Source organism: Dryas octopetala, chromosome 3 (assembly GCF_963921425.1).
Source record: "Dryas octopetala chromosome 3, drDryOcto1.1, whole genome shotgun sequence".
NCBI classification, from domain to species: Eukaryota; Viridiplantae; Streptophyta; class Magnoliopsida; order Rosales; family Rosaceae; genus Dryas; species Dryas octopetala.
This window is the reverse complement of record NC_141368.1, coordinates 20144140-20169350: the sequence shown is the minus strand read 5'-3', so window position 1 is coordinate 20169350 and position 25211 is coordinate 20144140. Positions and strand designations below refer to the sequence as shown.

General features: G+C 35.1%; 1 protein-coding gene and 1 pseudogene across 5 annotated transcripts in view; both read right to left on the bottom strand.

The window, feature by feature from the left end:
* Positions 1-90: 90 nt before the first annotated feature.
* On the bottom strand, positions 91-7359 carry LOC147291681 (putative disease resistance RPP13-like protein 1 pseudogene; annotated as a pseudogene). Of its 2 annotated transcripts, XR_015121463.1 has the most exons (8): positions 3346-7357; positions 3099-3253; positions 2485-2532; positions 2182-2354; positions 1922-2032; positions 628-744; positions 419-497; positions 91-315 (listed from the first exon to the last, which is right to left on the bottom strand). The product of XR_015121463.1 is annotated as a putative disease resistance RPP13-like protein 1 pseudogene, transcript variant X1 (transcript). The 2 variants fall into 2 exon arrangements; XR_015121464.1 differs by lacking the exon at positions 3099-3253 and having other exon boundaries at positions 3346-7359.
* An 8443-nt stretch (positions 7360-15802) lies between these two features.
* NRPC2 (nuclear RNA polymerase C2) overlaps positions 15803-25211 on the bottom strand; it is a 35037-nt gene continuing 25628 nt past the window's right edge. For 2 of the 3 annotated variants that reach the window (XM_086236180.1, XM_086236179.1), the window contains exons 33-39: positions 23442-23567; positions 23300-23355; positions 22307-22377; positions 19613-19697; positions 19430-19533; positions 16744-16872; positions 15803-16284 (exon numbers count right to left, since the gene is read on the bottom strand). In XM_086236180.1, coding sequence (XP_086092306.1) covers positions 16231-16284; positions 16744-16872; positions 19430-19533; positions 19613-19697; positions 22307-22377; positions 23300-23355; positions 23442-23567 — 625 coding nt within the window. In that variant the 3' untranslated portion in view covers positions 15803-16230. Of the gene's footprint in view, positions 16285-16743; positions 16873-19429; positions 19534-19612; positions 19698-22306; positions 22378-23299; positions 23356-23441; positions 23568-25211 lie in introns of those variants that run through there. The other variant, XR_015121123.1, reaches the window with a different exon arrangement.

The following is a 25211-nucleotide window of genomic DNA, read 5'->3' as shown; positions in this document are numbered from 1 at the left end:
TCAGTTCTAACAGGTAGAATTACGAATGCACTATGCATTTACATGGTTCCTGTTATATTACGACTAAAGTACAAGCCCTTGAACATGATGTCCAGAAAAAACATAGAAACTGTCATTAATAAACAACTTGGAAGTACATAGAACAATACAAAGAAGTTTTCAAGCTCCTATTTAAGTTGGTTCTCAAGTGAACAAAGATATCCAATAAGCTGATACAATCTAAATTGGTTTTTGCTGACATGAAACCTGCATTTCTTTGCAAAAACCTCATATGGACATATGGCAAGAAAATTTGGAGCTTCCTTCTTGTTAGACCTAATGCATGACATAAAGTTCATTAAATAAGGTACTCAAAAGTATTACTCAAAGTCTTTTTAAAATTTTAAAAGACTGTATATCACGATTTCAGAACTAGCACCTCAAATAATGTACTGTTCTAGCCTCAAAGTGTAATATTTGCAAGTAGTAGCACGTTTAGAGGTCCCCAACATTGATATCTGCCCATAAAACACAACCAAGAATTCAAAGAATGTCATGAGCAAATCTTATATAACAATAGTAAATGGAAACTGCAATTCTCGCTAAAGGAAAAATTTCAGAGTTGTTAAGAAATTATGCATAGAGAACCTTCATGTGTTTTCTGACACTTGTGTGCCACACCAAATTGTGAAAATGTCTGTTTCTTCCCAAAGATACTCAGTGTGGATGTAAACTGGAGTTCTTTCCTTCTATATCAAGATACTCCTAAAATCAAAGTTGACGAAATTAGAATTGATAGATTGATCTTAGAAAACAAGCAAACTTATTTGAATAGATTTAATTAATGAAACCAAATTGTTGCAACTTCTTCAAATTAATTCCCATTAACAAGTCCTAGGTTGTACAAGAAGACAAATGGAACAATTAAAGGGACTTAAATAAAAGCTTTAACAATTAATTGATATGAAGCTATTCATTTCATTGTGCATGCAAGTTTGACAACCTGAGCCTGTTCTTTATATTATCAATACTCTCTCTCTCTCTCTCTCTCTCTCTCTCTCTCTCTCTCTCTCTCTCTCTCTCTCTCTCTCTCTCTCAATATAGGAAATAGTAATCCCTTCTTTCAGTTATTTAGAAATATTGATGATGAAAGAGAAATGAAAAAATAAAACAGATTAAAGCTCATCTACAATGTTCAACTAAATTTCACTTTAATTACACTCATCAACTGTTGTGTATGTGCACCAACTTGAGGAAAACAATGTCATACCTACACACTCATCCCTTCTTCCATTTTTTTTTTTCCCTTTCCTTTTCGCATTTTTTCATGGAAATAAAACTCTCAGAATAGCTTGGATAGCTTAATAGCTTGGTTGCATATTTCGTGGAAATCAAAGTAATTAATTACATAGATTTATTTGAACATATAACTTGGGCAACCCAATATGTGTCTCTGTTTTGTTTTCGCTTATTGAAGTTTAAACTTCAAGATGTGAAATTTTTTTTTTTCTCTTTCTGTTTAAACACAACACTGTCCAATGATCCAAACAAAAAAGGAATGGATAATATAGAATGCTGCAGAAAATTAGATGAATACTTGAATAGTGCATCAGTTGATCACTAAAAGGCAACTAAACCACAAATTGCAGCATAAACAAAAAACTTTCCGTTCTGATCAAAAACAATATAATAAGGAGGCATGCATCCACTATCAGTCAATTTGAAAAGTTCAATTTCAACCAAAACGAGTCTATGCTTTTCAACTATATAGCAAACTGTCTAAAACAGATAGGAGACAAATATAGGCTGGCCTAATTGCGAAATAGTTGACGAAGAATTGAAGACTCCCTAAATATGAATGGACATTTGGTACTTATAAATTTATAATGCTGTAATACATCCAAAATTTTCAATATGTATGAATGTGTCAATTTAGTTCTACCTTAATTTCCCTTTCTCCTCCTTGCGACAATTGTTTCAAAAAGCTATGTACAGTGGTAAACCCTCCTCTGGCAATGACATGTAAAGAATCCTAGCTTGCAAATGAAAAGCTCTGCAAGAGAAGGCATGTTGTGATCAGCATCCTCTTCAATGCCAGTGAGAAATAAGGTGACAAACAAAAACTATAAAGAGAAAAGTAATAATATGTAAACAAAATTAATCTTTTTTTCATAAGGAATAAGAAGGGTTGTGAGCTGTAACTGAGCGGGTTGTAAGTGATCAGATCCGAGGGGGTTGCAACTGATTTTTGATATTTTTCTTAAAATCATTTTCCTAGAGAAACTGTCTTTTGCTTCTGCAAAATTCTGTATGAATTATATCTTCCATTCGGAGTCACTTTCCATTCTTCCCATGGCCTTCAATTCTCGTGGTCTCTGCATCATTCAAAGAAGAATGCTATTAACCAATTATAAAAATGTGAATGCTAGCCAAAAACAAAAAACAAAAACAAAAAAAAAATTAAAGAAATGGATGCCACAAATCAGACAAATCCAATCCAAGTACCTTCTTCCTAACTTCATCTCTCTTTGCACATATCAGTTGGCACCATGACTGACCAAGTACAACCCAAGCAAAAAGAGAAAAAGAAAAACATCAGTATCAGAGTAGTTAAAATTAAGAAATCCAAATTCTTTCAAATATATTAGCCAATAGCTTCAAATAATAAGCATCACAAAAGGAACCACAGAGCTGTTTAATGATAAATTAATTAATTTTTTCAAAAATTAAATAGTTATATACAGGTTAGAAAAATTCAAAAACACTGATCACCAGCTTCTGCTAAGCATATTGGTGATTTTGGGTGGCCAAGAACACAAGAACACAAGCACACAGTTCAGTTTTTTAACTTGGTTTTGTTTAACCTTATTTAAAATTATATTATTGAAAATAACAATATTAAGTTTTCCTTTTCATGCATAGGATATCTCATTACAAGTATTTTCACACATATCAAGTAACGAAGGAGGAATTACAAGCAAAATTGTTACAGGTATAAACAGCACAACTGTTGGAGAGTGATAAATATAGAGTAAGGGAAGAATTCAAAAGATATATTTGTCTACTGAAACTTCTGGAGCAAAGTAACTAAGTAGCAGCATTAACAATAGAAGAGGTACCTGAATGAAAATTAGATATTGTCTTGGCCCATGAAATTAAAGGTCCATCAATGCCAATGCAGGGGATGTGAGCAATCTTGGGTCAATTCTCTCCTTTCAAAGACCATATTCATGTCAGAGCACCATTCAAAGGCCATCAATTGTCCAAAAGCTCTCTACAGAAGTGAAGCCCAAAAGCTCAGAAAACAATAAGCCGATGCTCTGATTTAACAGATAAAAAACAAGTGGTGGGGTGGTAGGTACATACCTGACTCTGGTTTTGTGAGTGCTCATATGATCACTTCCTCATCTATCTTTATGCAAGGAATGCGAGCTATCTTGGCCCAATCTTCTCCTGTCTTATTTTCACAGTATCTTTTTTTCAGAATTGAAGAACATTTCTGGATATTCAGAAAAGAAAGAGACGCTGGCAAACCCTCTTCTGGCAGGCGTTCGAGATTCGGACAGTCAAAGATTTCTAGCCTTTGAAGAGAAGTGAGGTGTTGAAGTCCCTTTCCGTTCAAAGATTTCAGACTCTGTTTATAGATCAGAAGACTGTTGAGAGTGGTAGGGAGCAGCTGTTCCTTGAGCAACGTCTCCAACAGATGCTCAGTTCCAGAGATACCAAATGTTCGTAGGTTGGGAGGCAAACCCCCTTCTGCAATTGACACAACATTTGGAAGATTCCATATGTACAAATCTTGAAGGGCGGTGAGGGTGTGAATTCGTTCGGGCAATGACTTCAAATTCTCGCATCCACTGACTACAAATGCTTTCAGGTTGGGAGTAGGCAATCCTCCGTGGGAAAAAGAGACCAGATTTGGACACTCCCTGATATCCAAGTCGTTGAGATTTTCATCAACTCCTTCAATGGAAAGGGATTCCAGATTCACACAGCCCCTTATTACAAGACTGCTAAGTTTGGGAAAAATGCCCAACGGGAAGGACCTCAGTGAATCACAGCTATTCTTTATCCGCAAAAACCGAAGCGATGTCAATTTGGCCATCATCTCATGAGGTAGGAATTCTAATCTCCTACAACTTGTTATATTAAGTTGTGTCAACGTAGTAGGTAGACCATCTCTAGGGAACGACAACAGGGATGGACAATCAGAGAGCCACAAACGATGAAGACAATTGCTGCTATGCACCAGTTGCTTGGGCAAGCACTCTATATCAACAAAATTTTGAATGTTAAGGTTCCCAAGAGATGACATGTACTCTGTTCTCTGACCAAGTAATGATAACAGATGCGGGCATCCAACCAAGCTCAATTGTTGAAAAGAATATTGTTGTAAGTAGTCCATGTTAACGATTGTAGTGGCCCTTTCGTATAGAACCACACACTCCTCCACAAAAAGTTTTTTCAAGCAAGGAAGATGATTAGGCAAGTTTCCTCTCAGCTTCGGACACTTCCTTAATGTTAGCTCCTGGAGACGAGGAAAATCTGGATATTCACCTCCACTTGGCTGCCATTCCTCCCATTCAAGCATCTCCTCAAACTCTAGCTTCTCCAGAGATTGAAACGGCTGAAATATTAGAGAAGACCCATTGCCATAGAACTCAGCACCGATAGTCGTAAGAAATTTCATCCTTTTTATAGAAAGCTCTTTAAGAGCGGGTAGCTTCCCAAGTGGTGGCAAGGACAAACAGTAACTACAATCACTGAGACACATGAATTGTATTTGAGAATAGGAAGAGTCTCCCAACCAATTTGGGAAGCAAGTTCCACCATAAAATCTGATGGTCAACTTCTCTAAATTTATGGGAGGTTGGAGCCTCTCAAGTACATCTCTCTCATTTTGGGGATCATTGGTGTCCTCACCCCATTCCAACACCAACTCCTTGAGATCTTTCTTTTCCTTCAAATTGGTCTGCAAGGCATCCATAGCATCAACTACATTTTGCAGGTTTCGAATAGAAAGGTTTCCTCCAAGATGCGGTAACTCCCTCAATTCTGTAAGGCTTGACCCACTTGACTTTCCAACAACAAATGCAGTCAATGTTCTCAAACTTTTTAGTCTACCCATTTGCAATGGCATCTCTTTTATGTTAGTTCCACGAAGATCAAGATGACGCAAGTTAATCAATTTCCTCATATCCGCAGGCAATTCAATGAGAGAGGTACAATTTGACAATAGTAATGTCTCTAAATTGCATAGAGAACACACTATATCAGGTAACTTTTTTATTGCAGTAGAGGAAAGATTTAAATAGCGCAAATGAATGAGATTACCAATAGAATTAGGTAACTCGGTGATATTGGTATAGTTTGATAATGACAGCACCCGCAAACATCTTTGTGCTGGCAAGAAATCATGTGAAACTCTTTTGCTTACATAATATGGCCGATATATTCCCAAAGCTAAGGGTAGGAATGTCCGCAAAAACTTAATCCCGTATAATGGCTCAAATTTTGGAGCTGTATCGAGTAGTTTTTGAATATATGATAAATGACGACTTGTTCTAGAAACTTCATGTGATTCCGTACCTTCTAACCTGCAACAGAATCCCCTAGCCATGAATACAGCCAAGTCATTAATGAGATCATGCATTGTGAAACTTGATTCTTTTGACTTTTTAAATAGTGATCGTGACACTATCTGATCAAAGTATCTCTTAGCCACCTCTTCCATTCTATTGCCATTCTCATTTTGTGGAATTAAACCTTCTGCCATCCAAAGTAAAACTACGTCTTCCGTCTTGAATTCATAGTCCTTCGGAAAAATTGAACAATAAACAAAACATCGTTTTAAATGGGCCGGGAGATAATGGTAGCTCAATCCTAGAGCGGGGAGAATATAGCGTTTATCATCGTACGATAGCTGCCAAATATTGCTTTTCAATATGCTATTCCATTCCCCATAATCTTTGTTGCAACGTAACAAACCCCCAAGTGCTTCTGCAGCCAGAGGCAAACCATTACACTTACGTGCAATTTGTTTGCCAATTTCTTGCAAGTGGGGATGTGCACTGGGGTTTTCATTTGCAAATGCCTGTTTCGCAAGTAACAACCAGCAATCTTCAAGTGACAACGGTTCCAAGTACTGTATATGAACATTATTCATGATTGATGCAACTTTTTCATTCCGTGTAGTTACAATGACCTTGCTTCCCCTTGCCCCAAAAGCTAAAGGTGCCTGGAGGCACTTCCAGTCAATAGAATTCTCATTCCAAAGGTCATCCAATACAAATAAAATTTTTTTTCCCCTAACTTGTTCTGTTAGTTCACCTTGAAGAAAATCCCAGTTTGTAATATCACAAGGCTTTCTAGTGATCGACTCAAGAAGGGTTTTAGTTACCCTAATAGCATCATAATCTTCAGAAACACAAGCCCAAGATTTAAGAGTAAAATACTCTTTCACCTTGTCATCGTTGTAAAGAAGTCGAGCAAGGGTTGTCTTACCAACCCCGCCCATACCAACTATGGCAATGACAGATACATCACAGCTTGCATGGTCAGAAAACAACAGTCTTTCTAACTCTTTTTTATCTCCATCCCTACCACATACAGAAGATTCATCGACCAAGTAAGTTGTTGGAGTTCTTTGTGAAACCTGATTCCCTCCAACAACTTCAGTGAGACCGAGGACAGTTTTTTGGTATGCAAGGGTTTCTAATCTTTCCAATAACATTGATATCTTAGTATTCATGCCTTGACAAGAAGGATTAAAAGTAGGGAGAAAGTTCCACACCTTGGAGAATTTGTGGGTTTGATCATATTCAGCTTCCACCTTGCATCTCAAAGCCTCAGTGTTGATCTCATCCACCAAGTCCTCTGCATCTAAGACAGCATGTTTGAGCTCATCAAGCCACTCTCTCACAGCAGGCTTCACAATTTGCTTCTCCTCTGCATCATTGAGCACAACAGAAAGGACCAACAGTTTCATCTTCAGTTTCATCAGGAGTGAATCGTCGAGCTTCTTCCTCCGAAATAAGTCGATGAAGTCGCGTGAAGCAATCCTGTCACACAACACCTGGATGGAAGCAGTGAGCAGAGCCTCTCCAACAAAAGCTCCAGCCATTTTTGTCTTCTTAATTTGCAAATGATTTCCAAGAAGTATTCTCTAACTTTTGCAAATAGCAGAAGGGGGGAGTTTGTGAAAGTGTTTTAGGATTATATAGCTCGATCAAGTACACTGACTTGGGCTGTTAGTTGTAGATGACTAAAAAATGTTTTATATGTGGTTATGTGCGTGTTCTAGGAAGCTTATTGGCCTAATTTTTAATTACTTTCAGTCTTTTCTTGTTTGACTAACACTTAAACCAAGACCTCTTGCAGCTGGCCATTACTGACCGAGCAATATAATAGCTCAACTTGGTTTTCAATGAAGTAGTATTCTAAACTAATTTTGCAAATGGCTGATCAACTTGGAAATACAGAAGTCTTTTAAGATTACAATTGAATATATAGCAATTGCCTCGGTAATGCAGTAGGTCCCACTCGGTTAAGCGTAAACATGGTGTGGGTGCTGCTAGGAAGCTTCCTCTTGTCGACGTTTAGTGGTAGTAAGATAAAAGGCTTTTGGAAGTTGTTCATGTTTGGTTTTTTTCATATATTCTTGTACTTAATTTGTCAGGCGATTTATCTCTTCAATTCTTGACAAAGGATCGATAAGATTTCAATGAAGTAAGTGAACAACTTGGTAAAATAGAAGTGTCCTGAGATTATAGCTCAGTGTCTTTAGCGATTGCTTTTGTAATGCATTTTGTAATGCAGTGGGTCCACACGGCTAAGCATATCATGTCCACATTGTCTACAGGTGATACAAAAAGCAGTACAAACCGTGATGAAACGTTTGGTCCATTTTTCTATGGCCACCTGTCTGTATATCCACTATATATGATATTAGATGCTTTCATGCTAAGCATTATTCATAATTCATTCATTTTTTTTCATCAAATAGAAGGCCTAGCTAATATAGTTATTTCCAAAGTACTCTTCCAATATAAATCTTCTGAAATATATTTAGACCATACAGATGATGCTTATATAACTAATTATTACATAAATATCTGTTTGCAAATTAAATAGGTTTTTTATCACCAATAGTCCTTCTACTTTCACTCAAACATCAAATTGGTCCCTAAAGTGCATTTTCAATCAATTTTATCCCTCATCTTTACCATCAAATATCAATTTGGTCCCTAGAAACACTTTGAAAATTCGTCAAAAATAGCTCGAGATACGAAAAAATTCCTCGAAAATTCCTACAGACCCGTCTTGACTACTATTATTTTTATATGGGTCAAATTATCAAATTGATTTTCCAGAAAATTCGAAATTCTCAAACTAGTTTCCCGAATTTTCTAAAAAATACTAAACGTCAATTTGATAATTTGACCCTATATAAAAATAGTAGTAATCAAGATGAGTCCGTAGAAATTTTCGGAAAATTTTTTCGTATCCGGAGCCAAAATGATGTTCAATAGTAAAGATGAGGGATGCTATTGAGTAAAAATACACTTTAAGGATCAAATTGATATTTTTGTGAAAGTTGAGAGACTATTTGTGATAAAAACCCAATTAAATATAACAAAAAACTATAAACTGCAGTAACCAAAATTTAATTGTCTATCCTGAATTGCATTACGTTAGGTAATGTGAATTTATAAAAGGAAGCCAAAGTTCACTTTTTTGTTAGCTAGGGTTCTAACTAGTAATACACGTGCCGAATAATCCACTGATGATAAGCATAGTAAAGCAAATGGCCTCTTTTCATTGATAAAATTGACTTATCTTTAACTGAAACAAACGTTTCTTCTTTTATAAAACTGGGTAGAAGATCCCGACAACTATATTTGTAAGCAGTGAGCAGAGCCTCTCCCACCAGAGCCATTTTTCTCTTCGGTTCTTCACTTCTTTGCTAAGGGTCGATAGGATTTCAATGAAGTAGGAGAATAACTAGGAAATCAGAAGTGTTTTAAGATTATAGCTATTGCTTTTGTAATGCAGTGGGTCCACACGGCTAACCATATCATGTCCAAATTGTCTATGTCCAAGGATTTATGCTTTTTCTTTTGGAAAGATGCCTAAACAGCCATCTCTATTATTGTTTTCACACAGTAACAACAAGTCTTAAGGAGAAAAAAGAAAGTTCAAATATATATATATAGTAGTCTATTAGGAATTTTCCTTTGGTCTGAGCAACAAGTCTTAAGGAGAAAAAAAAAAAGTTGAAAGTTGAAACAGTACTCATCAGATGCTTCATCTTCACAATCCTCTAAAGATGAAGTAATGACCTTTTAGCCACTCTTGCTGCTTCAGCAATGCTCAATTATATTGACAGTGAGTCATTGTGTGAGACCAATAGAAATGCTTTTGTAATCAGGATTATGGGAGGCCCCTTCTTGATTGAGTGAAATATCATGCAATATGTCACAAAACAAATATATATATTATATATATCATGCAATAATTAATTTCAAAGCACTAGTTGAATATTAGTTGAACCAAGTGTATTACAAGTCACAACTGTCGGTGGACTTTAAATTGGGTGGGTGGGTTGGTGGGTGGAACCACATGGTCGAAGATGAGTAGTTTAGTAGCTATCTCCAGCCACTTTTCTGCTGGTTTCTCTCTCCTCTCTGAACGTGACACATGTCCAACCACTCTAGATATATATAGAAGCACTTTCCTAGCAATTTCCTCCACCCTCTTGTATTTTTGCTAGGGCTGCCCATTGGTTTGGTATTTACCGAACCGACCGACTACCGATCAAAATTTTTTGGTTTGGTAAATCGATTTTAACATACCGAAAATCGAATATCCGAAACCAAAAAATTACCGAAAAAATTGGTTTGGTTTTGGTAAAAACCGAAAAAAATTGGTAAACCGACCGATTACCGAAAATTATGACCGAAAGCAACTGAATCGATTATTACCGAAAAAACCGAAATATATACCGAAAAATCCGAAACAATTACCGAAATTTAGTTATATATATTTATATGTAATATTATTACATTAATAATTTAATATGGTTAGTATATGATTATATATATTTATATGTATTATTATTACATTAATATGCTTAGTATATAGTTTATATAGTTTATAGTTTATATAGTATATAGTTTATAATGTCATATAGTTTATATAAATATATAGTTTATAACTTTACTAACTTTATATATTATATAATTTATAACTCTATATAGTATATAGTACAAAGTATAAACTACTTATATAATAATGTTTTAATATATAATTTTAGTTATACTTATACCCTATATAATAAAATTACTAATTAGTATATAGTTTTAGACTTTTAGTTATAACTTATAGTTTTAGACACTTTACCTTATATATTATATATTCTCTATAGTCTATACACTTTATCTTATATCATAAACTTAAAAGTTAAAAGTTAAATACACTAAACTCTATTAATATCCCATACACTATAATTAAAAGTTAAAACTTAAAACTTAAAACTTAAAACCCAATTAAGCATACAATTTTAATTTCTAAACACTAAACTCTATACACTAAGTCTATTATTATTTATTAATTACTCTATAATGTTTATATACCTAACATTGTTTATGTATATAATATATAGTTATATATAAAGTTATAAACTAATTAGTTCTTAGTAGTTACTATAATTTGATAGTATATAGTTTATAATACTATAAGACTATAGTTTATATAATTAATAGTATATAATATAGTATATAGTTTATAATACTATAAGACTATAATTTATATATTTGATAGTATATAGTTTATAAAGTTTATAATACTATAGGACTATAGTTTATATATTGATAGTATATACTACATAGTTTATAATACTATAATTTATATATGTAACATATATAAGTATATAACATATAACATATAGTATTATAGTCTTATATTAGGGTTTAGTATTATGGTATTATAGTCTTATACTATAGTTTATATTAGGGTTTAAGATATTTTTAATTATTTATTTATATAGAAATGTATTACATGAATTAAAACAACTAAAAAACCCCAAACAAAATCTCAATTGAAACCCCAAACAAAACCGCAATCGAAACCCCAATTGCCCAAACTCCAATTTTTTTTCTTTCCTTTCTTTTTTTTCATTTTTTTCTTTCCTTTCTTTTTTTTTTTTTGCGCCCACCCACCCCTATTCCCCCCCCCCCCCCGGTGACTCTCTCTTCCTCACTTTCTCAGTTTTTCTTAAGAATACTTAAGAGATTCTTTGTGGAATCCATTCTCCATTGTATTTTAATGATCGAAACCATTCATTTTTTAGGTCTCTCCTTAAAGATTATCATCGCAAAAAATTAGTCAAATCAGTCATTATTGTTCATCTAAACTATGTAGACATGCAAACACAATTCATCAATTAGATTTCAATATTGTTAATACTAATCAAATGGCTAAACAATTTTCGATTTGAATGATTTTTTGCATAGATGATATTTGAATGATTTCCTAAAACATAGACGGTTTCGATCAGAGATGTTCTCATATATATATATATATGTATATTTATAAACCCCCAATTGGCCAAACCTTAATCTGACTAAACCCCAAAACTAATCAAATTATTATTGGTTGTTCCTACACCATTACTAGCTAGGATATGGTATAGGGTATATATAGAGATACTAGTATAGGGTATATGTATAGGATCTAGGATAGGGTATTGATTATGTTTAGGGTATATGGTATTTAATAGGGTTTATTTTGAATTTTACTGATTTAAGTGAATTATTGAGGAACAATAAATTTTATTAGGATTTATAATTTAATTATAGTCTAGATAGGTAGAGTTCGAGCCTACGATCGTGTAGACGTCAACGGAACCGAATCAGACTTACGATGGTGAAATTAGGGACGCTCGAAGTTATAAGGGGCAATTTGGTCTTTTCATACAGTAGGGTTTTAGTATAAAAACCTAAACTTAGAATTTTTTTCCTTCCCTCCTAAACCAGCCGCATCCCCCAACTCTCTCTTCTCTCTCCTCTCTCCTCTCTCATCTCTCCTCCCTTCCTGATTTCCCTTTCTCTATGATCGGCCGCCGTCCGACGGTGGCTGGCGACGTGGCCGGGCATTTCTTGCTCGTCTTCTCCTCCCTTCTCTCCCTCTAGATTCTGATCATCCAAAATCCCAGCCAAAAACCCAATCGAACACACCAGACCCGAAACCCCCCTTAGCCGGATTTTTTCACTCCGGCGACTTCTCGTTGTCGGGATAGTCCCACAAGGTTCCTCTGGGCATGCTTTTTCCTTCGGTGATCACCAACAGCCCCAACGACCGCCGTACATGGTGCTTTGAAGCCGGGAAGTCTGTGGCTTCCCCAGCTCGATTCCGGCGACTCCGACGGCTGATTGCGGCGATTCCGGTCCCATTCTTCTCCTCACTCCGAGCTCTGTCAATTGGTGTAAACGCATGGGTCCAATTTTGATCGAGCTGAAAACTCCCAAATCAAACCCTAGAAACTCTGTGAGTCTGTGAATCGAAGCTGATGTGAATGTTTGATGCTTTATGTTTTGTCTGTTCTCCCTCCCCATGGTTTCTGTGTGTTGTTTCGATCCTGGGTTTTGGTGTGAATCTGTGTGTAGGTATTTGGGAAAATGCATAATAAGGGGAGAGAAATGAGAAGGCCTGCAAATATCTAAGGATCGAAAATACCGAAATATACCGAAATCCGAAGGATCCGAAAAATGCCGAAATCCGAAAAAATCGATTCGGAAATCGGCATCAAAACTGGATTACCGAAATTTTCGGAAATCGAATCGGCAAGGGCATTTACCGATTCGATCCGACCGATGGACAGCCCTAATTTTTGCCTATAAAAGGCACCCTTTAGGCTTTAGCCCATATTTGAGGATCTTTAGTTTTATTTTCTGAATTTTAAGTAAATTCTTTAGAATTTATAATATATATATATATTAATAAAAGGAGATTTAGAGTCCAATCTATTTTATGAGTTTTTCTTAGACTAAGACCGATAGTGATTTTGGATTTTTAATTAAGTCCTTTTATTTTTCTTTTGTGACGACTTTATGTTAGGTTTTAATTCCAAAATTTTGAAAAATTTTGGAGTTAAAACCTAACATGCAGCTTCTATAAAGCCCACTCTACATTCTAGAGGGGTAAATACCCTTCAAATCGAGGAAGGACTTTATTATGAATTAAAATAATTTTCTTATAAATTAAAAGGACTTTATTATGAATTAAAATGATTTTTTTTATAAATTATTATGAATTGAAAGGATTTTCTTATAAATTTTAAAACACTCTCGGTCTTCATCTAAAAACTGTTTTTCTAAAAGGTCTAAGTCTAATTATCTCTTAAATAAATATACAAGAGTATTTTGAGACTAATTGAGAGTGCTTTATTTTTGTAAATATTCCCTTTTATTTTTAATATAAAGTTAGTTTAAATTTCTCTCTTGTCTCTTTAATTCTAAGTTTTTATTTTCCTCTCCTTTTATTTTCTTTTAATTTTTGCGGGATGAATCTCATTTTTTATCGGGTTCCAAACCTCCTCACCAAGGTAGAGAAGGGATACACCACCATGAGATGACCCCTTTATTTATTATTTAGCAATTTTCCTACATGTTCTTTAATTTATTTAGAAATTCTTGTTTATTCTTAAAAAGATTTTCTTTTCACCTCTAATGTCATGTATTTTTAATAGTTAGGAGTACACATCTCTTCATTTTATGCTTGGGTTAGTAACTCTCAAAGCAAATATTTTTTATTCCTAGTAGTTCTGTAGATTTGGTTCACTTAGGATGCTTAGAATTTGTTCATTCTTAAGAAAAACAAGAATTTTACCATAAACAAAAATATCTTTAGTGCTTCAAAGGGAAATATCTTTAGAAGAGAACATTATTGATTTTTGGTGTTCTCTATTTAGGGAAATTGTTAGATTTTATTTAGGGTTGTCAAGTGGTGGTGTGGAATCCAAAGCCTTAGTACTTTAATCAGAAATTCTCTCTGTAGGACGTCTATTTTTTAACTAAAGGACGGACGCATATGTTTTATATATTTTTTTTTCACCATTTGATCTTAAACTTGGCAATATATAATTATTTAGGGTATAAATCATCAATCAAGACCTATTTCTTGGTTTTAACTCTCATGATTTTGAGTTTCCGTTTCTCGGTTATAATTTAGGTTTTAACTCCCAAGTTTTAGGTTACTGCTCAAAACTCGAGAGTTAAAACTTAAAATATAGCCTCAAACAATAATTCTATAACCTAAAATATAGAACCCTATATTTTCACATGTTGAACCCCATAAAAAATGGCCTAAAAATTGACATAATGTCATAGAAATATCCATGTCCGTTCTTTAATTAAAAAATGAACGTCCTGCGGAGAGAATTTGTGGCACTTTAATACCATTGTTTTAATTCCAACTCTCAAAAGTGTTACATTTCTAGTTTTTCCTCTTCTATTTCTTTAGATATATTTATTTTTTCCAAGTCTCTTGCATTTTGTTTTATATTACTTTATTTTCTTGCATTCTCTTTTCTTTTTATTTTATCTTTATCAACCATCAAACTTCTAAGCTAAGTGGGCTTTAAATTAATTAAAGCTTAACTCTAGATTGAATAGGTCCTTGTGGATCGACCTAGTTTGTGTCATCTATAGTATATAAATTTGTATAAATAAATTAAAAACAATAGGCACTTTCTATCCTAGAGGACAAGTCATAGAATTCCCTATGGAAAAATTTGCTGACCCAATTGAATGTCAAAGAATATTTCGTTAAATTTCTTAAGTAGAAGGAGAACATCAAGTCTAGAAGATATTTTGACAATGACTAGTCTTTTGGAGATGATATTATTAAGAAATAAATATCATTTTGTTTCCCACACTATTGCACTTGTATCAGATTACCATCTAAACTTTCAATTTGGAAAATTAATGTATTTGACTTTTTAATTTTTTCAATTGAGGTAATTCCACCAATTTAATCAGTAAATTGTTATAAGTGATGAGCACATGATCACTATTTTCACATCAATAAAGACCTTCATGATGAAAAATTGACTTTATGTAAATAGAGCTTTGGAAGGAAAGCGAGCAACTTGACGAAATTACCTCAATTGACAAAATTGAAAAGTCAAGTACCTTAATTTTCCAAATTAGAACCTGAAGAGCAAACTGATACAAATGAAATAGTATGTGGAACAAAATGACATTTATCTCTATTATTAAACCTCTCAACTTTGACCTTTTTCTCAATAAACTTTTTAAGCGAGAAAGTACCAAAATCTCTTTGCCTTATAGCCTTTTTTGGAAAATGGAATAAGATGAAGATAAGATTGGTTAGGAGAAGACCGAAAAACCATGACTATCATAAGAGTGAAAACTAATAAAATAAACATAAAACCAAGCATCCCATAACACATAATCTTTGCAAAGATCATAATCACAATCTTTGCAAAGAGTAGAAATAGATATATACCAGGAGGAAAACCCATACTAGGCAATCCCAATGAAGTCATCGTAGGAATCAAACAAATAGAAGAAATACAAATCAATACTTTGAAGTTGAATCGTGAATTCCGAGATACATAATATGGTATAAAATGGCATTAAGTTACCATCGTGGGTTAAAAACTAGACAATAAGAGTGGAAATGCTTATTACTTCAGGATGTGTTTCAATTTTAATTCTGAAGTGCAATTGTCAATTTGGTTGGTAAGTGAAGAATGGACAAAAAAAGAGACGCATTATCTTCTGAGTTAAAAAAGAAAGGATTGAAAGAAATAAACTTTATTAAATAGATTAAAACAGTAACAAATTATTTAAATAAAAAAAACTAATTCACTCCACTAACTGTAGTTTTGTTTTTTTCCCACTACTCTCTCACCCCATCTCCTTTATATCTTTTCATCTCTCTCCAATTTGTTAATTTCTTATTATTCTTATTTTTAAAAAAGGCCTATTGACACGCAGAGGCTAGTATACATATATACACACATAGAAAGACAAGTTGCCATTCCAACTTTAGAAGAGAACAAAGTGTATGACCCAAACTTCCTGATGCCATGATTGTTGAATATTTGTACCCCTTTATGTGTGTTTCAATATCTGAGGGCTAGCTGACTTTAGAATGGAATCAATAGTATGCTGCATACAGTACGCAAAACCGAAATATCAAATCCTTCACTCTCAGTTTGTAGACTTAATATGTCTCAGCTAGTTTTAAGCGAGGAACAATGTTCATCGATTGGAGTTCCTGAAAGCGCATTAAACAGTTGAAATATTACTAATTAAGCATGAAGCTGTGAAATGTAGGGCAACTATTAATAAGCTAATAATAGGCACACAAAAAAAAAAAAAAAACAAGAAGAAAATACTTCCAATAAAATTAATGTCTACTTTCCCCTAACATCTGACCACCATGGACAAGATATCAGAATGAGGAACCATGTAGTATTATGGTTAAATTTAGATGCTTCTCCCGATCCGCTTGTCCTATTGTGGGTCTTATTACATATTTAGATTACAATTACCATACACTAAGTTCCTTCTTTTTAAAAAGCTCTCTAACCCCAATAATACATGATACATCATAATCACGTTTCCTGAGAATATCAGTTATTCGGATATTTAACTGTGCAGAATTTAAAAGACATTTCTCAAAAATAGCATGTCTCAGCTTTGATTAAAAAAAGAACCAATAAATTGCCTTTACCTGGATCAAGAGCTTGCAAGCATAGGGAAGCTTCATGGTAGAAATATTATCCCCATTTTTACATGAGGAACATATTCCAGTTTTCAGCTTATGGTTGTAATAGCCCAACAAACCACACACTCCGCAAACCTGTGACAAAAGTTAATATTAGAAGTTATATGCAGTATTCGCGGCACCACTTCTTCCACACCTTGAGAAACAAGGTTATGGTTTGACATAAGATAAATTTGTTCTATGAAAGACCCATAATAATGTCAAGGATCCCTTTGGTGTTGGGGAGGAACAAAATTTTATTAACTTTCAAAAATAAGTACAAATGGATGAGAAATCCCCACCCAAATTACATTAAGAAACAATAGGACCAAACACATTGATCAAACAGCAAAAGAACAAGACAACAAAAGACCAAATTGAAATACAACAAGCAGAACCACCCCAAACAATAAGCACCAACTCCACTGCTTTCAAGTCCAGCAAAATAGTTGAGTAGGAAATCCCCTAAAATGTGCTGAAACCCAAGCTGACCAAAATTTAACTCAATCACAAAGTTCTTCCACCCAACCCCTAGGTGATTCTCTAAGTTTCTCCTATTATGCTCCATCCAAAGAGAGCAGTTTTACTCACCCCCTTTAACTAAGGTGTATGCTCACTTCCCATCTAAAATACTGACATGTGTTTAAAAAGCTAACTATGAGTTAACTGATAAATATTTTATCATTTATTGTTCTTTTTTTCCCCAAAATCCGTTCCCCAATTTCTCTTTCTTTTTTTTTTTTTTTTCTTCTTCTCCTTTCTCTCCATAACAATAATAATTTATCTGATTTTTTGGTTTTGTTTTTTTTACTATAAACAATGACTTCCACCATTTAAAATCTGTTACTGGGTTGAAGACTTTTTTGGTCCAAAAGGGGTTAAGGCTGAGGTTGCCTTGGGATTTTGTAGCATCCCTTGTTCTTTTTTTACACGTGGTGGTCTTCTTGCTGGCAAGAAACAATCTTTCTCTCAATTTTCTGATCCGGGTCTTTTCTTATCTATATCTAGCTTGCAGCTAGATTTTTCCATTTGGGTTTTTTGTTTTCCTATTGATTTTTCTTTCTCTACTTTCTCTCTTTGCTGGTGGAGATATTTTGGTTCATTTTCTTCTTGGGATGGGAGAAAGAGAGAGAGAGAGAGAGAAGCACGGGGGATGGAGAGAAAGGAGAATAAGAAAAAAAAAAAAAAAAACAGAGAAAGGGAGAACCAGGTTTTTGGGGAAAAAAAAAAGAAAAAAAAAATTATGGGTTAACTCATGTTGCTTTTTAAACACATGGTAGTATTTTAGATGGGAGGTAAGCATACACCTTAGTTAAAGGGGGTGAGCAAAACTACTCTCCCATCCAAATGACAAAAATCACTAATATTGCACAACTCCACAAGGTTTTGGCTATCCTCTCCTTCACCAAAGCCTAGACCTGAATGCTAAACAATTCAAAACACCCCTTTGGAATAACCCAAAACGCATTAACTTCCTTAAACAACATCCACCACACTTCTAGGGAATAAGGGCAAGGCAGAATACATGATCCACACCCTCCACTTTTCAAAGAATGCACCATTGTGGAGGAAAAAACAGACATATGGCTTCTTTTGGAATTTGATGCAAGTATTGACCCTCCCAAGAGCCACCAACCAAGCCAAAGCTTTAAATTTCGGGAGAGCCTTCAGTTTCCAAATCTGGGCAGAAGATGGGAAAAAGGAGGAATCTATACTGTTGCATAAAAAGATACTGTAAGATTTGTAAGAGAACCTAGCTACCACACCGTTCCAGCTTCCATCTTATAACATCTGCCCTTGAAGGAAACAAGTGAGCCCCTTCCAACCTTCCTAACAGCAAAGCAAACTCCCCCCTCCAGGTCATTCAGATTCCTCCGAAAACCATAATCCCAGTTATAAGGAAATGAAGTAGCATCCAAGACCTTGAGATACTCACACAATGCAATCTAGAGAGTGAATACAATCTAGGACACAACACCTCAAATGGTACAACCTCATTATTCTCCTCTACTTTCTCCCATCTTTGCCTCCTTGTTGGTCTCTATTTCTCCCTAAATCTCTCCTTTCTCTACACCGCTTCTAATTACCACAGTTTATATCATCTAAGGCCCAACATATTCATGGACATCCACCCTGTGTTGTCCTACATCACCATACTATGTGATATATGAGCTTAATACAGGCATTCACTTAAGAGGGATGTGGCCAACATTAAGTAATTTCATTAAGAGGAACCAAGTTCACCACAACTTTCATTTCTAAAGTTGATTTAAGGAACATTCTATATCAACTCATCATCATAATTCAAGTACGACACAGTTGACCATATGCTGAGGGATGAGGACATTATTTATAGCATGAGACAAAACCAAAATGGTTACATTGAATTGATTAGTTTGGGGAAGGATTTCAAAAAGGAAAGCAATATGTATTTAAATATTTGATATGAATAACAAGTATTTTAGGCCAAATAAAAAAAGTATTAACCAGTCAGATGAGAACAGAAAGAATTCTGAATGTCCACAAGTAGGCAGTGGCAAGTTCAACATATGAGATGCAAAAGTAGGAATCACTTCATAAAATGGCTTATAAGCATGCAATGTTAGAATCAGGAAGGTGGATTTAATAAAGAAGCACAAGCGTCAGCAAATACCTGAACTTCAAAAGGATCGCTAGAGACCATTAGGCGCTCATAAAGCAACATACTAGCACCATAAGCAATCAAACAATCACGCTCCATTTCTCCAACTCGTAGTCCTGGGAGATAACTAATATTTAGACAAACAAAACTGCTTAAAGAGTAATTAACTCAATATAACAAAGATAAAATTACAACCTCCATTTCGAGCTTTTCCTTCAGTAGGTTGCCGAGTAAGACTGACTCGGGGACCACTACCTCGTGCATGCATTTTATCTAAGACCTGAACATAATGTTTTTATATAATATCATCAATATGATCTGGGACAATTTTAACTAGCTGTACAGATATAACTGCATTATGCAATAATCAAAGTGTGTAATACTTGAAATAAAATTATGGCATGCAATACGAAATAATGTGAAGAAACTAGTTAGAATAGAAAATAAGAGATGGTTCGAAGTGTTTCAAGGAGTGGTGGATGGGTGGAGGCAGGCTGGGAGGATTACAAATTTTTGACAGAGTTGGAGGTGGTGAGGGAGAAGATCAAAGTAGATGCACCCATAACCAAGTGAAAACTAGTTAGAATAGAAAATAAGTGACCAAAGAAGACTAACATGGGATGATATAGGATGATTATTAGGCATTTAGATTAATGGATAATTATTAGGTATTCAGCCTTGTAGAACAGTAGAAGTTAAAGCATCTAACATAAAACAAATTGTAAATCGGTGGAGAGGCTTAGTGAAGGAATCTACGTATCCATCCCAAAACCAATTGGCAATGAGAGGAGTAGCCCAAAACCCTTATAAACCACTATACAAGGCCTCACATTTTCAATGTGAGATCTTTCTCTCAACACGCCTCCGCACTTATGGCGTCACTCAAGCCTAACACGTGACAATTTATATTGGGTGACGTGAGACCACGTATGGCCGTTTGGCACAAACACGTGGATAACGTGCTCTGATACTCTAAAGAAATCTAGGCATCCATCCGAAAACCAATTGGCAATGGAAGGAATAGCTCAAAACCCTTACAAGACACTATACAAGGCCTCACATTTTCAATGTAGGATCTTTCTCTCAACACTGCACCGAAAAAAAAAAAAAAATTAAATTGACAACTTCTCCCACTATTGTGTCAAAGGTTCCATTACATCTTCTAGCTTCAATCTTATCGCGATTATCATCACATCCCAATTTTTATCTCACTCGGATCTCATCTCAAGTCTTGGCTTGATGTACTTCAGTCCTAAATCCCCAATGGGTGAGAACAAACAACCAGGACTCCATCTTCATTTGCTTTATGACTAGTATAATATTAAAGGGCCCTAATTACTTTAATGGGCTCGAGCTTTCGAAGTTTTTTTCTGAAAGCTTGTAAACAAACTTTTGATTATATCTGCATCAAGCTAGGAGTGGTAGATATCAACTCTCAAGTTTGAGGGGGAGCATCGTTGATATACACCGATTATTAGGGGTGGAATCCGTTCAGTGACCAAACCGATATCCCACCACCGACTACCGAACTGCCACCGGCGGTATGGCCAGATTCGGAACCGCCACCAAGTTTGGTTATCGACTGCTTCGGTTTCGGTAGTTGTCGATCGGTTTTGGTGTCTGGGAGTCTTGGCAGCGAAGGTAAGCTCGAGGAGGGCTGCGGCAGAAGCAGCTGTAGGTGAAGCTCGGGGCTTGTGAGGTCGGTGTCGGTGACTGGTGACAGAGGCGTCGTTGAGCAGAGGCAAAGAAGCTCTGGGGGCGTGGGCTTGGCTGCGGCGAAAAGGTGGGAACTCGGCGCTGACGACTGGTGGGAGGACGGCGGTGTTGCAACCACACTGGAGAAGAGAAGAAGACTCTGCAGCCAGACCCCAAGTGGCTTCATCTTCCTCACAAGGAAGGAAGAGAGAAGAGAAGAAGAAAATAGAAAGAAGGAGGTGTCGGTTCGGTATTGGTAACCGGCAGTTTGGGATTTCCAAAACGCCACTGACAAGCGTTGGTTCGGTTTTCTGCCACTTCGGTTTTTTTCGGTCGCTTTTTCGGTTTTTTTCCCAGCCCTACTGATTATTACGCTTTTAACTTAATGGCTTATTAAGCTCGTAGCTTAGATTAAGGTCCAACTTCTACAACTGATTAGTTGAGCAATTTGTAGGCCTGGGATCCTAAATAAATCGGTGTACTCCTTTAGTTATCAATACAATGATCTACTTCTCCCATTCTAATGTTTCATTTTCAACTAATAGAAAATATTGGAATCCACACATGCATGTGAAAAAGGAAAAGATGATAATTTCAAGTAAATTCTTCTTGTTCTTGTGTGAATCTAAAAGCAAAGGCATTTTAGTTTGTACAATAATCTATGGGGAGGATGGTATGGTATAAATATAATAAACAAATCCAAATCATATAACAAAAATACCAATCCTTTGGAAGGTTTGGTAATTACTGTATGTAAGCAATAAATAATAAATTTCCATAATAGAAACCCAACTCTAAAATCTTTTATAATAAAAAAAGTTCAAATCATTTCATTCTCAATGAAGAAAGGGATGAAGAAACACAACCAGATTGAACATGCATACATACATGCCTCTATTCCTGAAACTGTTAGTTTGTGTGTGATTGAGAGAGAGAGAGAGAGAGAGAGAGAGAGAGATGCTGGTTTCCATTTCCTTAAGTTGGAGAATGCTACAATACATATTATGCAGATGCAGTTTAGGTTATAAGTAAGCTTTAAAATGTTCAGTCCGCAAAGCTTAATGCGTTCAATCTGAAAAGCATGAACATCAAGGCCATTTTATCTGTTCTTACGCACAACTTATGTGCACTTGCAGTTTCCTGGCTGATTGTTGAAAATGGCATGACATAGTAGAGACTGAATTGAAATCTCACCATATGTTTTAACTTCTGGTAGTAAATTGGTCCCATGAAAATATACGCTTGTAATGGACAACCTGTGATACCTGGACGATAAACATACATCAGGATGGTTTGTTTCATATGTCATGCATATTCGTAAGCAGAGAGAACCCTGTTAAGGATCTCCCCTTGAAAAGAAATATAAGATACCATAAAGTCTTGACTCATGACATTATGAAAGCACCAGATATGACTGCTGTTTGATGTATATAAAATCAAATACTTCTATTCCTTTCAGAAACATACATGTACTGCCAGTGATCTAATGTTTCAGATATCCAATAAATATGTAAAATTTTAGTTATACTACATAGTACATAGTAGCCCCTTTTGAAAATCAAGAACTAAGGAATTTGAGCCAGTAAGAGAGAAATAGTGCCACATCTATATCCAGTATTTTTCCAGAATTTCTTCAGCAGCAAGAACATCACTGGTTATTAACTTGTAGCCTCATGTCTTAAATATTAAAAAGGACTCCCTAAAATTTAGGACTATGGAACTTGAGAATTGTATGGATAACCACAACTTATTCCCAGCTCGGACTGATGCAATATTAATAATTAAAGTGTTTGTTCCTACAATGGAAACCTGCACATTTTCAACATTTACCATGGCAGAAAATGAAAGGAGCAGATCATTCATATTGAATTTTGTGTTTCTTATAACAAAAAGAAGGGTGAACAGATCATTTTAGGGTACTGTTTTACAAAACTGTACTGATATACAACCTACAGATGCACAAACTCTATCGCCAAGGTTAAGGTAAGCAAGATGCGTACTATAAATTTAAAGCAGATATTTTTATTCAAAAAGTAGAAGCAAAATCCAAGAAACAGCAAGAAAATACACCTCCTAGTAGAATATCATACCACACACTTCTGCTAACTCCGAAAATGATGTAAATAAGAGACATTTTAGAGCATTTTCATGTGCCATGATATGAATTTTGGAAGAAATTCACAAAACCTGAGTAAATAAAGTCTTTTCCGTTGTAGCTAAATCCCATCCTCACGAGGGTTTCACTATCATAAAAGCAAGAAATGATTTTAGAGAAATGAAATCTGGAAAGAATTAGAAAAGAATGACAAACCATAGATGCTTTAAGAACCTTATATCTTCAACCTTGTCTGCATGACCACTTGGTTCACCAAAGGCACTGCCATAATGAAATCTTCCACATGAAACTCCTGCTTTACCCCCAAGAAGCTCTATCATCTTGCCTACAGTCATTCGACTGATGACAACACCAGAAATCCGAACAAAAACAAGAGAACACATTAATAATTTACACATAGGAAGATTCCAATGATTTCAACAACTGATATAGTCAGAACTTTTTAGAACACCTGGAAGATCACTAACACTAAATAAGTGATAGGAATGTAACATTTGACAGTACAAAGAAATACCTCAAGTGATTTCAATAAGTTCAGATATTCAGCTATATAAAGGAGCAACTATGCTCAATCCAAATTTATTACATTCCAAGAAATATAGAAAGCTTCATTGCTTGAGAGAAAATATTGAGTGCCTGAGAAAATAAGAGAGAACTTGGGTAATGAGAAGTGAGGTTGAGAGAGTTGTTGAAACACTACACTAGTGGATTTGGTCCGTTCTCCCGTGGACATAGGCAATGTTGCCAAACCACATAAATCCTTGTGTTCTCTCATTTTATTTGCTTACATTTTCCCACCCATTATAGTAGTCACTTTCACAGCACATTTAGTGGGCAATATCTTAGTTGGTTTGGAACTTAATGAAAAAAGAGTAGTCAACCACCTCTGGCCACTCAGCCTCTTATACAGTAGCTAAAATTATCGCCCATCCATTCATCTCAACTATTATCCCCAAACATCCAGCACATGTATATTATTCCAAAAGGTGAAATGAATTTTACAACATCATCACGTTCTTTATCCACACCCATCTAATCAAGAAAGTGTGAACACCATTGTCTACTACTGACTACATCCTACCCCTGGAGGCAATACCTCGTCAAGGAACTCCCAAACCAATCCTTACTCCTTTATCACTGCACTAGGACTCCAGTCTAACTGTGTCGTCAACAAAGATCCCCCTATTTTATTTTTCCAAATAACTCCAGCGCATAGGATGTGACTAGGAAAATATTTACACCAATAGTCACCTACGTTTGGGACCATATAAATTTGAGACACTTACACAAAATAGCCCAGTTTTGCATTCCTTGACCAAAGTTATTTTATCATGTTTAAGATGATCAATAAAAAAGGGCCAAAAAAATAAAGATGATCAATAAAAACTGTTCCTTTAATAAAAAATAAAAAAACCATAACATAGATCAGTTACACTATAGCCATTTGAAGTAACATTCTAGGTGTAGCAGTTAGGAGGGTGTCTCTTGGCTCGCTCTTATTATGATCATACAAAATACACAATAACCTTCATGAAATGAAAAATCTAATCCGCTATTATCCCTCGACCTTGGTTCAAGAAATAAACAAATTAAGATGTATTTTAGATTCAAATCTTACAAACAAAAGAGACGGTAGCAACCAAAACTATTAGAAAACAATACACAAAGTATGATGCTGAGGTTTTAACTATCATTCAGAAACAAAATTGGTTATGAAATTGAAAATCATATCTAGTGAGGATATAAACACACAACTCAGATATCCATTTTTCTGAAAGGAAAAAAAAATTATTAAAGAAAATAAAGTACAAGTTGTGGACCACAAGCCCACCTTAAACAAGGCAGAAAATGAAACACAGTAAAATTCTCCATCAAGCACAAGACCACCAAAAAAAAGCCCCAAACACAGATGCTTTCCAGTCTAATTAAATAGATGAAAAGGAAAATCCCTTAATTCCGCCATCAGTGAAGCCAAAGAGACCA